This window comes from Bubalus bubalis, chromosome 15, assembly GCF_019923935.1.
Source record: "Bubalus bubalis isolate 160015118507 breed Murrah chromosome 15, NDDB_SH_1, whole genome shotgun sequence".
Taxonomy (NCBI): Eukaryota; Metazoa; Chordata; class Mammalia; order Artiodactyla; family Bovidae; genus Bubalus; species Bubalus bubalis.
In genome coordinates this window covers 22,061,338-22,076,742 of record NC_059171.1, presented here as the reverse complement: position 1 = coordinate 22,076,742, position 15,405 = coordinate 22,061,338, and the positions used below count along the sequence as shown (strand labels likewise).

At 44.8% G+C, this 15,405-nt stretch overlaps 1 protein-coding gene across 1 annotated transcript in view; it reads left to right on the top strand.

Annotated features, from left to right (window-relative positions):
- The first annotated feature begins 11,038 nt into the window (after positions 1-11,038).
- The window catches only part of DPYS (dihydropyrimidinase), a 100,831-nt gene continuing 96,464 nt past the window's right edge, over positions 11,039-15,405 (top strand). The window contains exon 1 of the mRNA XM_006053903.4: positions 11,039-11,354. Within this exon, the coding sequence (XP_006053965.1) occupies positions 11,091-11,354 (264 nt within the window). The 5' untranslated portion in view covers positions 11,039-11,090. The remainder of the gene's footprint in view (positions 11,355-15,405) is intronic.

The following is a 15,405-nucleotide window of genomic DNA, read 5'->3' as shown; positions in this document are numbered from 1 at the left end:
CATAACTGGAGACAGTGTCCTGAGGACTCCAGAACAGAACCTACTATCCCTGCTTCAGCTGCAACTGAGGTCACGCCCAGGACCCCCCAGGATTCCTCAGAAAGTTGAGGTAAATGCTAGTAAGGGTCGCCTTGAATTTCTTTAGCTTTAGACCTTGACAGCATCAAGAGCAGGGCATAGGAATAGTTTTATACTAAGTTGCAGAACCAAAGACGGTAAACTTTCCTGAAGATACCCTGCAGCTTACTTTGTTTTCAAGTCTCAAGTCAACAAAATACAAAGAACTGAAAGCAGATCCTTGTTGCCAGGGGCCAAGGCTGGTGAGAGGACTCACCAGCAAAGAAGCCGCTGGAAACTTTTTGGGGTGATGGAAATATTTTCTATCTTGATTGTGGTGCATGGTCACATGAGTGCCTGTCTCGCTCAGAATTCATAGCACTGTACACTTTAAAAGATGGATTTTACTCTCTATGCTGTATTGTTTGTTAAGAAAATAAATATATGAAGTGCAACATTCAAACCCTATATGGTCTATGTAGCAAAGTCCAAATACCTTTTAAAAATTATTTCCTCTTGCTTCTTAAAAAGACTTTGTCAAAATGAAATTTCAAAGACAGTGATTTCTACACCCTCGTATTCATTGCAGCATTGTTTATAATAGTCAAGACACAGAAGTCAAGACATCAACACACGAATGGATAGAACAGTTTGGCATATACTTGTCATCGTTGTTCAGCTGCTAAGTCTGACTCTTTGTAACCCATGTGTATGTGTGTGTGTGTCATATACTAAGTCTGACTCTTTGTGACCTCTTATGTGCGTGTGTGTGGCATATATATACTCAATGTATAAAAAATGAATAAGCAGTAACGTCAATCAAATAGAGTTGGGAAACCAGAGAGGGAGCTCTCACATCCTGCGCTGATAGCAGAGCCTGGGGCAGTAAAGACTCCTCTCCTTTCCTGTCAAGAACTCAGCCAGCGAAAAGCCATGGACTCTTGGTTTACTGAATCCAACTTCCTTTTCTTCTCTACAAAAGCAATCTCCTTCCCTTACCCTGTGAGACTTGCTTGTGGCTCACCATGGTTGGAGACTCAAATTGCAATCCTTTTTGATCCCAAATAAACCCGTCTCTGGTAGAGAAACATCTGGCAGCCTATTTGTTACAGGACAACAAATGGAATTTTTTTTTTTTTAAGTCTCTCAGTCATGTCCAACTCTTCTGTCCATGAAATTCTCCAGGCAAGAATACTGGCATGGGTTGCCATTCTCCTCTCCAGGGGATCTTCCCAACCCAGAGCTTGAACTCAGGTCTCCCACATTGCAGGCAGATTCTTCACTGTCTGAGCCACCAGGGAAGCGGCAACAAATGGAACTGTATTCAGACATGAAAAAGAAGGAAATCCTGCCATTTGCAACACAATGAATGGACTGTGAGGATATTATGCTAAGTAAAACAGGTCAGAGAAAGACAAACACTGCATGATATCATTCATAGGTAGAATCTAACGAAGCATCTCACAGAAACAGAAAACAGATGGGTGGCTGCCATGAGCAGGGCTGCAAATGCGTGAAGACAGTCAAAAGGTACAAACTTCCAGTTATAAGATGAATAGGTTCTGGGGACAATGTACATTAACTATAGCACGGTGACCATGGTTAACAATACTGTACTGTGCACTTGAAAGTTGCTAAGAGAGTTCATTTTAAATGTTCTCACCATATACACATACACAAAGCTGTAATGGGGAGGTGACTGATGCGTTAACTCACTTTATTGTGGTAAACATTCTGCAACATGTACATACATCAAATCATTCTGTGTAGCCCTTAAACTTATACAATGGTTATATGTCAATTATATTTCAATACAGCTGGAAAAAATTCTCCTCAAGATCAGTATTGTGGATCTCACATTTTAAAAAGCAAAACTATGGGGCTTCTCTGGTGGTCTAGTGGTAAAGAATACACATCGAAATTCAGGGGACATGGGTTTGATCCCTGGTCTGGGAAGATCCCACATGTTGAGGGGCAACTAAGCCCATGTGCCACAACGACTGAGCTCACGCCCCACAATTACTGAAACCTGCACCCTGAGAGCCTGTGTTCTACAACAAGAGAAGCCACCTAAATGAGAAGCCTCAGCATCGCAAGGAACAGTAGCCCCCTCTCGCCACAACCAGAGAAAGCCAGAGCAGCAGTGGAGACCCAGCACAATCAAAAATAAATAAATAAACCTTTTTTAAAGTGAAACTATTAATAAGAAGAAAATGCTAGAATAGAAATGAAACCATTGGTTAAAAATAACATCTGACAAGCACAATGCTACAGACTTTACATGAACTACCTAATTTAAAGTATACAGCCCTTATGGGTTGCTACCACTATTCAAAAAAAAAAAAAAAATCAAGAGGCATAGAATTAAGAAGGTTAACCAAGAATCCACAGATGACAGATGATAAAGCCAGAACTCAAATCTAGAGCAGTCTGGCTCCAAAGTACAAGGTTTTTAACCTTACTTTATTATATTCTTTCCTGGTGGCTCAGACGGTAAAGAATCTTCCTGCAATGCAGGAGACCCAGCTTTAATCCCTGGGTCAGGAAGATCCTCTGGAGAAGGAAATGGGAACCCACTCCAGTGTTCTTGCCTGGAGAATCCCATGGACAGAGGAGCCTGACAGGGTACAATCCATGGGGTCACAAAGAGTCAGACACGACTGAGCAACTAACACACACTCATATTCTTTCTAATCAAGGGGGCACTTCCTTTATTTCCTTAAGTATTATTATATTGCTGAAAAATATTTTGCTAAGAAAGCTCAAAATAACTTGGAAGCCATAGCACTGTATGAGTGAGTCCAAAGGGCAGGAGTTTCTATATGTACATATTAGTGTTGCTGGCAAAAGGGCAGAAGAAACCTCTGAGCTGTGGCATCTTTTTGTTCAAGGGGGACAATGATAAGCACTGTCATTGGCTGAATTATGGGCCCCAGAGATACCTAGATGTCCTTCTAGTCCCTGGAATGTTGCTTTCTATGGTAAAAGGGACTTTGCAGAGGTGGCCAAGTGAAGGATTTACTGAAATGGAAAGATTACCCTGGATTATCTTAGTGGGACATCCTGCAAGTTTCCCCCCAGGGCAGGTCAATATTGGTGTGTTGGACCTGGAACCCCCAAGTTTCTTAACTTTTAGAGGAAGGAGCTTTTTATTCAAGCTCATGCTATTAGCTATCTGAGGAAACACAGATGACTCCCCAGTATTTAGCTAACAGTCTGAATGAGCTTTGTAGCCCCCAGTCAGAAGTGCTAGAGGTGTAAAGAGTGATGGATGTAGGAATTTTGTGATTGTAGGAGTCAATGCCCATCTATTTGTGTAACCTGAAGCCCAAGTGTGGCCAGGATTTGAACTTGGCATTCGAGTTTGGTCTCACATGAGTAAATGGTGTGTGCGTTTGGTTGCTCAGTCGTGTCTGACTCTTTGAGACCCCCTGGACTGTACCCTGCCAGGCTCCTCCATCCGTGGGATTCTCCAGGCAAGAGTACTAGAGTGGGTTGCCATTTCCTTCTCCAGGGGGATGTTCCCAACCCAGGGATCAAACCTGGGTCTCCCTCATTGTAGGCAGATGCTTTACCGTCTGAGCCACCAAAACCCCACTATTTACCATTAAAAATTATGACTCTCCTTGAATGGAATGATCAACATTTAAATCACTGTGCTAAATGATAAAAGTGAACACTCCTCTCTGAAATGAAAATCTTTTACAAAGCAATTCCAAAAGTATGAGACAAATTCCAGTTACTACCAAAGGCTGAAAGAATAAGTCACCACTGGATTAAAGTACACATGCTGAAGACACGAACACTATCGGTTGAAGTATAGTCTTAAATATACATGCAAAAACCTGACTGATGTCCATACAATGTTGAAAAAGGGCTTTTGACATCGCCTTATTTTAAGACATGGGTTTTGTAAATATGGTTATTATTGAGGTCTCTGTCTCTTTGGGAAATAAAAGATCAACATGCTTTTTAGAAAGAACAAATACGTATATCACAATAATAAAACTATAATATTATTCATTTATAACTATGGCTTCCTTGAACCTTTAAAACAATTTTTCCTGAAAAAATTAATCTGAAACACACTGAACTACATGTTTTCAACATATACTGATCTTTATCATGAATTAAATCCTTCCATTGTAACTGTACTTCTAAGGCAGACATTTCAGGAATGGTATGCAAAAATCCTATTAGAAATAAAGATGATATTCAATGAATAATAAGCTATTATCACTAAGACCTGATTAATTTTTAGTGCCTTTTTTATCCTGACATTTTTCACTGGGAGTTCAGTAGCAAATTCTAGAGCATACGGATGTCCATAAAGACTGAACTTGTTTGTTGATCTTGGTTAGCTATTCCATAAATTCCTACAGGCTTTAAACATCATCAAATATTCTGCTGCGAGACATAGAGAGGTATCATCCACCAGGCTGATATCTGAAAGGTGGATAAAGAAATGATCTTCCTGATTCAGATTCAAGAGGGTCATCAGTGAACATTTCTGTATTAAAAATAAAGCAGCCCCAAATCTAGAAGGCAAGTGGTCCTTGGTCTGCGATTCACTTACCTCGACCTGAGAAGAGTTGAACTCAGACCTATCCCTGGCACTCTCTGGATGGGCGACTTGTCCCTGTTTGCAGAATCACAGGACTGTAACAGTACATGTAGTAGTAGTGAAAGTTGCTCAGTCATGTCCGATTCTTTGTGACCCCAAGGACTGTAACCCACCAGGCTACTCTGTCCATGGGATTTCTCAGGCAAGAATAATAGAGTGGGTAGCCATTCCCTTCTCCAGGGATCGTCCCAACCCAGAGATTGAAGCTGGGTCTCCTGCTTTGCAGGCAGATTCTTTACTGTCTGAGTCACCAGGGAAGCCTTACAAGCTCTTGTCAACCTAGCTCCTCATTTTTCAGTTGAGGAGCCTGAGTGACTTGCCCAGACTCACACCAGAAGCTGGCATCAGAGCTGGACTAGACTCCTGATTCCCTTCCAGGCCACCTACCCGCCTCTCTATCGCTGATTCAGGTTTAACCTCATTCCTCTGCCAGGGACTTTGATACCAGTGAGGGTCAGGTGACCAAGGCTGCCCACAGCTCCCAGCGGGGGCATACTGGAGACGCCCAGCTCTGCCCCACTCTCCCCTTGTTCACTCTGGCTCACACACACTCATCGTCTCCTCTTTCTGCCCCATGGACAACTTTTCCTCGAACTGGAAACAACGCCCTGAAACCCCCTCATAGCCACAGGGGCCTGGAGCAGGAGTGAGGATGGCTCAGGAGAACAGGGAAAGCAAACTCAGGTCCTCCAGGGTTGTGGAGGACCTAAATATGCCTGGACCTGGAGGGTTTGTTTCCCCCAAAACCTGAGCTGCTCAGAGAAGGGAGTCACTCTTTGCTGCTCAGCCTTTCTGTCCCTTGGAGAGTTTGTTTCCCCCAAAACCTGAGCTGCTCAGAGAAGGGAGTCACTCTTTGCTGCTCAGCCTTTCTGTCCCTTGGGACCATCAGTCAGAGCTGGGAAGGCCTTCCTTTCCGACTGCTCTCACCTACACACTGGAGAAGATCCTGATGTTGGAAAGACTGAGGGCAAGAGAAGAAGGAGACAACAGAGGATGAGATGGCTGGATGGCATCACCGACTCAATGGACCTGAACTTGCACAAACTCCGGGCGAAGCTGAGGGACAGGGAGGCCTGGCCTGCTGCCATCCATGGGGTCGCAAAGAGTCGGACACGTCTGAGCGACTGAATAACAACGTGTTTCTCTGGGTTAAGCATCCACAATCCTTGTAACCCTCCTTTAAAGTTAGTCCTCTGAGGAGTAATGGTTCCTCAGACACACTTTGGTATGTTAGTCAGTCAAACTGACTCTCCAGCAAGAAGAAGCCAAAACAGCAGGAATCTTGCTTCCTGCCGTCCTCCAGTGACAACGCCATCAAGTCTGGGGTTGCTGTTTCCTGTCCACTGTGGGCCCGCAGGTCTGGGTGCGGAAGTGGCTGAGTAGGGCAGAGAAAAGGGAGGTAAGGGGTCTCTGAGGACAAGCTTCCCTTCTGAGAACACAGGCTCAGACTCAGCCTCCACCAGGCAAGATGGCGGATACGGTCCGGTCCGGCATCTGGACAGCAGTGAGCAGAAGTGGGCAAGACCCCTGCTGCGAGCTGGCTTTTCTCCTTAAACTCACCCTCCCTTCTGTGCGGTCAGTGGCTCTCTATGAGCTATTTCCTCCTGCTTCAGTGACATTCTACAAACCCCCTTTTCTGATACAAGTTTGAGTTAATTAAATGTGGAGCGTTTGCCTTGGGTTGTGTTACAGGGCACTTTGTGATATCAAGTGTCTGAGATAAAGAAACCTTTGAAATCATTCATCTGAGTAGTTTCATAAAGGATGTCACAACCACCCTGACACCAACCAATCTTATCTTCCTAGAGTGTTGTTACGTCGGTAGCTTGATGGAGTTTCATTACATTTATAATCATTCTTTTCACCTTGCCACAATGGCCTTTTGATAAAAATTGCATTACCTTCTTGGGTTTCTTGTTCCTGGCTTGACTGCCAAAATCTATGGAACTTTATTGATGTTTCCTAATTTTTAATCATTTTGAGGTTTGTGTAATCTGAGACCTGAGGTAATCTTGCATTCCATTATTAAAAATGCCATCTCCGAGGTCACATGTGACTACTTAGTCCCCAAACTTGAAGGGTCTTCCCGCTCTCTGTCAGCTCATGGTTGAAAATGATAAAAGATCCAAAGGAAACCCGCTGAAGCAAACACTGGAGAGTCTGAAAGAGGGGTCATCAGACACGGTTGGTTTCAGGAGTGCCAGCATGTCATGAGAACGCAGCCCCTCTCCATCTCTCCTTCCTGTTGTCTGTGCTGGCTTTGTTCGTGGGACTACTTCCTGTTGTAGTTGACTCCCTCCAGGATTCAAGTCCAGCAGGAAAGAAAAAGCTTCCCCTCTGCTCAGCAAAAACAAGTTAGGATCTGCTCTCACTGAGCAGATTAGTTAAGTTAGTCTTCTTGGGACCCACGTCATCTCTGAGCACATCACTATGGCTGCGATGACTTCCTGCCGTGATTGGGAGCACTGAGGTAAGTAGATCAGTCCCAGAGCCTGAGGGGCCATCAGTTCCACCAAGACAAGTGTTCCGAGAATGCACGTGGAGGACTTCCTGCCAAAGAAACTCCACTGACTACCAGCAGAAGGAGGATGAGAATAGACGGCGGAACAGCGCGCATCCACCACTCTTCACCACTTCCTTTACAAGGGCACTTGATCTTGGTGCCCTTGAAAAATCCCACATTGCTGTCTTTCCTCACACAGGGCTCCTTGAACTCCCTTCTCTCTGACTGTCCCTCTTTGGTCCCCTCTTCCTGCTCCTCCCCTGAGAAGAAAGGGCTGGTCCACGATTGTCCAACCCTAACCCCTCAGCTTAACCACATGGGGGTCAGACTCAGCTTGCCATCATCTCCTCTGTGCCTTTACCTAACTTGTTCCTTCACCTAGAAAGCCACCCCTCTCCCCACTCCTCCTCTCTCCATTCATGTCCTCTATGCTAGAGTTCAGGCTTCCCTGGTAGCTCATCTGGTAAAGAGTCTGCTTGCAATGTATGGTCCCCAGTTCAATTCCTTGGTCAGGAAGATCCCCTAGAGAAGGAATAGGCTACCCACTCTAGTATTCTTGGGCTTCCCTGGTGGCTCAGATGGTAAAGAATCCGCCTGCAACACGGGAGACCTGGTTTTGATCCCTGGGTTGGGAAGAGCCCCTGGAGGAGGGCATGGCAACCCACTCTAGTATTCTTAACTGGAGAATCCCCATGGACAGAGGAACCTGGTGGGCTACAGCCCATGGAGTCACAAAGAGTCAGACATGACTGAGCGACTAAGCACAGCACAGCACATGCCTGAAGTCAAATACTCTTTGTGAATCTTCCATCTCTAATTTTCAAGGCAGAAATAAACTCTCCCTTTCCTCTAAACTCATATATTTACCCTCTCTCAAAAGTAGAAACTTCTGGTTTATGTAGTTATAAATTGAAATATGTATGTGTGTTACTGTTGTCTCTTAGTTCCCTGAGGGTGAGGATGTCATTTATCGTTGTTATTCATATAATTAAGAATATTTAAAACGAAATCCAGATCAAGTGGCTCTTCCGGGCACGGGTATTTTCACTGTTGCAGAGATGTCTGTGTGTTTCCCTTCCTCCCTCCTTCTGCCTCTGTCTGTGTTTTGTTACAGACACATTTTTCATAAAGAGAAGAGATGAGGTGAATTTCTTTCCCCAAAGTGCCTTTTCTTATAAAGGAAAACAAATATCCCTCACTTTTAAAACTACCTCCATGAAAAGGAAACCCTCCTACACTCCATGAAAAGGAAACCCTCCTTACATTCCTACACTCAGTAGGAATGTAAACTGGTACAGTCACTATGGGGAACAGTATGGAGGTTCCTTGAAAAACTAAAAATATAGCTACCATATGATCCAGCAATCCCACTCCTGGGCATACAGCCAGAGAAAACCATAATTCAAAAAGATAGATGTACCCCAATTCATTGCAACACTATTTACATCAGCCAGGGCATGGAAGCCACCTAAATGTCCACCACAGAAGAATGGATAAAGAAGATGTGGTATATACATATATACAGTGGAATATTACTCAGCCATAAAAAAGAATGCAGCAATATGGATGGATCTAGAGATTGTCATACTGAGTGAAGTCAGAGAAAGACAAACATATGATATCACTAATATGTGGAATCTAAAAAAAATGATACAAATAAACTCATTCAGTTCAGTTCAGTCGCTCAGTCGTGTCCGACTCTCTGCGACCCCATGAATTGCAGCACGCCAGGCCTCCCTGTCCAACACCAACTCCCGGAGTTCACTCAAACTCATGTCCATCGAGTCAGTGATGCCATCCAGCCATCTCATCCTCTGTCATCCCCTTCTTCTCCTGTCCCCAATCCCTCCCAGCATCAGGGTCTTTTCCAATGAGTCAGCTCTTCGTGTGAGGTGGCCAAAGTAATGGAGTTTCAGCTTTAGCATCAGTCCTTCCAATGAACACCCAGGACTGATCTCCTTTAGAATAGGACTGGTTGGATCTCCTTGCAGTCCAAAGGATTCTCAAGAGTCTTCTCCAACACCACAGTTCAAAACCATCAATTCTTTGGCACTCAGCTTTCTTCACAGTCCAACTCTCACATCCATATATGACCACTGGAAAAACCATAGCCTTGACTAGATGGACCTTTGTTGGCAAAGTAATGTCTCTGCTTCTTAATATGCCATCTAGGTTGGTCATAACTTTCCTCCAAGGAGTAAGTGTCTTTTAATTTCATGGCTGCAATCACCATCTGCAGTGATTTTGGAGCCCTCAAAAATAAAGTCTGACACTGTTTCCACTGTTTTCCCATCTATTTCCTATGAAGTGATGGTGGGAATACTAGACCACCTGACCTGCCTCTTGAGAAACCTAAATGCAGGTCAGAAAGCAACAGTTAGAACTGGACATGGAACAACAGACTGGTTCCAAATAGGAAAAGGAGTACATCAAGGCTATATATTGTCACCTTGCTTATTTAACTTATATGCAGAGTACATCATGAGAAATGCTGGTCTGGAAGAAGCACAAGCTGGAATCAAGATTGCTGGGAGAAATATCAATAACCTCAGATATGCAGATGACACCACCCTTATGGCAGAAAGTGAAGAGGAACTAAAAAGCCTCTTGATGAAAGTGAAAGAGGAGAGTAAAAAAGTTGGCTTAAAGCTCAACATTCAGAAAACTAAGATCATGGCATCTGGTCCCATCACTTCATGGCAAATAGATGGGGAACAGTGGAAACAGTGTCAGACTTTATTTTTGGGGGCTCCAGAATCACTGCAGATGGTGATTGCAGCCATGAACTTATTAACAAAACAGAAAGGGACTCACAGAAAGTAACAGAGTTACCAAAGTGGGAAGGGAGGATCAGGAGACTGGGATTAACATATACACACTATTATATATAAAACAGACAACCAAGAAGAACCTATTGTACCGCACAGGGAACTCTACTCAGTACTGTGTAATAACCTATATGGGAACAGAATCTAAAAGCGTGGATACATGTATAACACTCACTTCACTGTAGACCAGAAACTAACACAACATTGTAAATATCTTACATTCCAATAAAAGTTCATATAAATATCAGTTCAGTTCAGTCGCTCAGTCGTGTCCAACTCTTTGCAACCCCATGAATCGCAGCACGCCAGGCCTCCTTGTCCATCACCAACTCCCGGAGTTCACTCAGACTCACATCCATCGAGTCAGTGATGCCATCCAGTCATCTCATCCTCTGTCGTCCCCTTCTCCTCCTGCCCCCAATCCCTCCCAGCATCAGGGTCTTTTCCAATGAGTCAACTCTTCGCATGAGGTGGCCAAAGTACTGGAGTTTCAGCTTTAGCATCATTCCTTCCAAAGAACACCCAGGGCTGATCTCCTTCAGAATGGACTGGTTGGATCTCCTTGCAGTCCAAGGGACTCTCAAGAGTCTTCTCCAACACCACAGTTCAAACGCATCAATTCTTCGGCGCTCAGCCTTCTTCACAGTCCAACTCTCACATCCATACATGACCACAGGAAAAACCATAGCCAGACTATGACTATGACTAGACGGGCCTTTGCTGGCAAAGTAATGTTTATATGAGTTAATATAAATAACTTGTATATTAAAAGAAGTACCCAATAAAAATTCATATTAATAAACTTTTAAAAATAAATTAATAAAACTGTCCTCAAGGTGTTTCCCTTCTAATGACCAAGACCAACACATACACCAGGATTCAGAGCCCAGAGTGTGAGTTGCACTGACTTTTGGTTGCAACCCCATCCTTTGGGCGCAGGCCCGGCCCAGGGTTGGCGTGGTTGGAGATGGATACGCCCCTTCTCCCCGCCCCACCCCGCCCCGCGGCCGAGTTGATAAACCTGGACGCGGGACCCTGGGGCTGTCCCCAGTCACCGAGGAGGAGCGCGCCCCTCGCCATGGCTGCGCGGTCTCTCCTCCTGATCCGTGGGGGGTGCGTCGTCAACGACGACTCCTCGCAGGAGGCCGACGTGCTGGTGGAGGACGGCGTGGTGCGGGCGGTGGGGCGCCACGTGCTGCCGCCCGGGGACGCGCCAGCCGGGCTGCGGGTCCTCGACGCAGCCGGCAAGCTGGTCCTGCCCGGCGGCATCGACACGCACACACACATGCAGTTCCCCTTCATGGGCTCGCGCTCCGTGGACGACTTCCATCTGGGCACCAAGGTACCCGGCCCCCGCGCTCCCTTACACCCTGGACGTCCGCCCAGCTCTCGGCTGCCTCTCCGGCGGTCCCCGGACCCGGAGGAGCGCGCCGGGGCGACCCCGCAGGATGTCGGCCCCCAAGCTGAGCTCCCTTCTTCTGGGTGGTCCTTCTCGGGTCGAGGTGGGGGGTGGGGGGAATCAGCTCAGCTTCGGCCGAGCCAGACACCCCCCTGATCCTCTCTTTGGGTAATCTGATTCGTTTAAAGCAACCTATTCCCTCACCCTTGTTTCTCTACTCCCCTCCCCCGAACCCCTCCTTTTCGCTGGGTGTTCTGTGAAACTCCGAAATCCCTCCTTAATATCTTAGACTCTTTGTAGTCGACGCTCTCAGCCAAAACCAAATGAAAAATCCATTCACCCAGTGGTTACCGCCTTGACTCAAAAGTTAGCAGCGCATGGCAGGTGATGGTGATGAGCCCACGACATTCACAATTTTTACTGCCACCCGCCAGCCAGCAGAAAAAGTATTCATGCAAGGCCGACGAGGGTTTCCAAGAACGCTGTTGTAGAAACGGTCTCCCAGCGCTAGCTCTCCACCTGAGCCCATCCCTTCTCCGACCTGCTTGCCTGGGGACACCAAATTCAGACCCTGATTCTTGCTGACTGAGCACCTGCGGCTTTCACAGCAGGGTCGAAGGATCAGATTATAGATCTCCCCAGGTGAGGGAGGCCTGGGTTTCTCTAGACACAAAGGCCTAAAGACTCAGCCTATGAAAAGAACTAAAACGAATCTCCAAAGCTCCCGGAAGGAAAAAAAAAAAAAAAAAAAGAAGATGAACAGGGCAGCTTACAGGAACCTGAAGTTAAAACTGCACGCAGCTACTTTGGCTGGAGCCTGACCTGCACCCTTCTCGAGGCTCCCGTTGGGGCTGTGGTGGGAGAGCTGGCTCCTTGGAAAATGCAAGTAGTGATATCCTGAAGGTCTGAGCTCTCTGTAGGGGTTCTTTCTCGTCGACCGTGCTGTGATGTGTATGAAGCAAATCCGGCCGTTAGTCCAAATACAGGCTGTGCAGTTTCAAAGCAGTTATGAGGATTTATTCATTACCCTACCGATTTCTAACAGCTTTACTCTCTCTACACCTCTCTTCCTCTACGTTCCCAATCGTCCATGATTGACCAAAATGTTTAAGAAAAAAAGAACTATCTGACCCAGGTCTGGGGCAGGCTGCTGACGCCAACATTTGCAAAGCTTCCTCCTAGTTACTAATTATCAGGACAATGGTCAAGGTCTTTTATAGGAAAGATCAGTATCTGTTGAAGAGTATTCACTTCTCTTTTGCTAAAATGTGAAATGTGCTAAACTTCAACAACTTTATGTTGACATGTAAAATACATTTTCTTCAGATATCCAAGCAATTCACGATTGTAGAAAGTTGGGGGGAAAAAAATGGAAAGTAGAGAGAGGAACAGTATTACCCATAATCTCTCACTCAGTGACAATGTTTTGGTTTAATGTCTTTATGGTTTTCATATGCTTTATTTTACATAACTGAGGTGGTGGTGTGCATGTGTGTATAAGTGTGTGTACCTGTATATAGAAATCATGCACCCTGTTGTATTCAGTTATCGTACACGCACTTTCTGTTGTCACGGACTCACCATTCACTCGGTGCATTGCTGATGGCAGGGCGTTTCATTGACACCTCCGTTTATCAAATAGGGAGCTGCTGTTGCTGATCATCAGTCAGTCACCAGGCCCACTAGCATCATTCCCCTTCATTATTTCCCTTTCTCTCATCCCAGATGAAGCAGCCAAGAAGGGTTAGGATGCTGTGGGAAAGGGACGGTCCTTCTCTCTCAAGATGATTGGTGCATGCCCGAAGATCCAGGGAGGTAGTTCTCAGTTTTCTACATGTTCTTGTCCATTCTGGGATTCCAGTTTGGAGAGGTTTACAATTCCATTACGGTAAAGAATCCGCCTGCAATGTGGGAGACCTCGGTTCGAAAGATCCCCTGAAGAAGGGAAAGGCTACCCACTCCAGTATTCTGGCCCTGAGAATTGCATGGACTATATAGTCCATGGGGTCGCAAAGAGTCGGACACGACTGAGCGACTTGCACTTTCACTTCACTTCATGCTTCCACACTTAGAAGACAGCTTTTTGTAGCATACTATTTAAAGAACTTACTGGTTGATTCTTTAGGTGTTTCTCACTTATAGTGTATAGTGAAGTTGCTCAGTCATGTCCGACTCTTTGCGACCCCGTGGACTGTAGCCTACCAGGCTTCTCCGTCCATGGGATTCTCCAGGCAAGAATACTGGAGTGGGTTACCATTTCCTTCTCCAGGAGATCTTCCCGACCCAGGGATCAAACCTGGGTTTCCCGCATTGGAGGCAGACGCTTTAACCTCTGAGCCACCAGGGAAAAACATTAAAGGAAAACATGTTTTTCATGAGCTTAGAATTGCAGCAGAAAATGATATGGTCAGAGATAAGGTCAAAGATTGAGCAAAGACTAAATGCATGTTGAACATTAAACAGTACTCACAAAAGGGCAACGTTGCAAAAGTTTACTTTGAAATCGGTTGGTTGGATCCCAGGAAATACCCACCGTCCCACCCCCACTCCCTAAACAGATGAGACTTCGTAACAGGGAACCAGACAGGTAAATAGAGATAAACATGAGCATTTAAATATTGGCCTGAGTTCTGAAAGAAGGCCATTATGAAGTTATTTTGTCCTCTTTTCTAGAGTCTTCACGATAATTCCCAACGCAGGGTTGGTGGTTTTGAGTTTGGGGAAATAGGGACAAAGAAGTCTTTTGTAAATGCTGGTCATATTTTATACTAAACTTGAAAGACATGAGTACTGTTGAGCAGCCTTTGCTTCATCGATCTGTGCTATGTTTTAGGCACCTTGCTAAGCTGTGCTTTGTCTTCCAACAATCCCAGGTGCCACTGTCTACCCTTTGCAATTAACGAAGCTGAAATGTAAGTCACCTGGCCATGGTTGCACACCTAGTAAGTGGCAGAGTGGTTCTTCAAATTCAGGACCGCCTGCTTTACCTATATAAGGAAGGGGTATGTTACTGTGAGATGTCTTTTGTCAAAGACAGAGCAAAGTCAACCTTAAGATATACAGTAGCCCTTCACCTTCCCAGTGCTGCAGGCAGTTAAGGTTGTCAAAATAAATACACACCACAGGGAGTGGGTTTGTGAGACGTTTGTACCTGCATTTATAGCCACATCATCTCTAAGGGTACAGAAACGGGTACCTTAAGTACAGAAAGCCATAAAGTAAGAATGATATATCATGCTTTCAGGAGATGGGCCCCAAAAGGTTAGACCAAAGTGTGCTTCCTGCAAGCACCAGGCTGATCATTTATAATATCTGACAAACAGAAGGGATACTGTTTGTGGTGTTCTATGTATTGATCACTAGGTTGTGATGGAGCCAAATTTAAAAACTGAAATATAGGTCAACCAAAGGTTACATATGTTGGAAATCTAATTCATGTCAGAGGTAGGTTTAAAGCTTATAATTGATTTACTTAATTACAGGTAAAAGCCTTCCATCCAATATAACTAATGATAATGGCATTCTGCTTTAAAGAAATCACATTTCATTTTGTTATTCTATACTAGATATACAGTAGTCTTCCAATAATTTCTGTTGTGAAAGACAATGGATTCTTTATTCAAATGGGTATTGTAAATTAGATAAACTTGAAGGAATTATGATTGCTTTTACAACATCCTGTGATAAGAAAGTGAATTAAAAGAACTCAGTCAGTTTTCAAATATATATATATTTGTATTCAGACACAGACACAGCTTGGAGTGGGTGGACTCACATTAAAAACCTGGCAGCATCAGTGGCTGGCAAAAATATCATTTTTTTTTTAATTGAGAGAATGCAGAATACCTTTTATGTGAAGGACAAAAAGTCCTCAAAATGATCAAGAGAGAAAATTATATTTTGCTCTGGAACTTATTGGTAAAATGCCATGACGGTGATTACTTATAATAAGGGAGTGGAAGGTATATGATTAAGCACACATTTATGGCTGCAT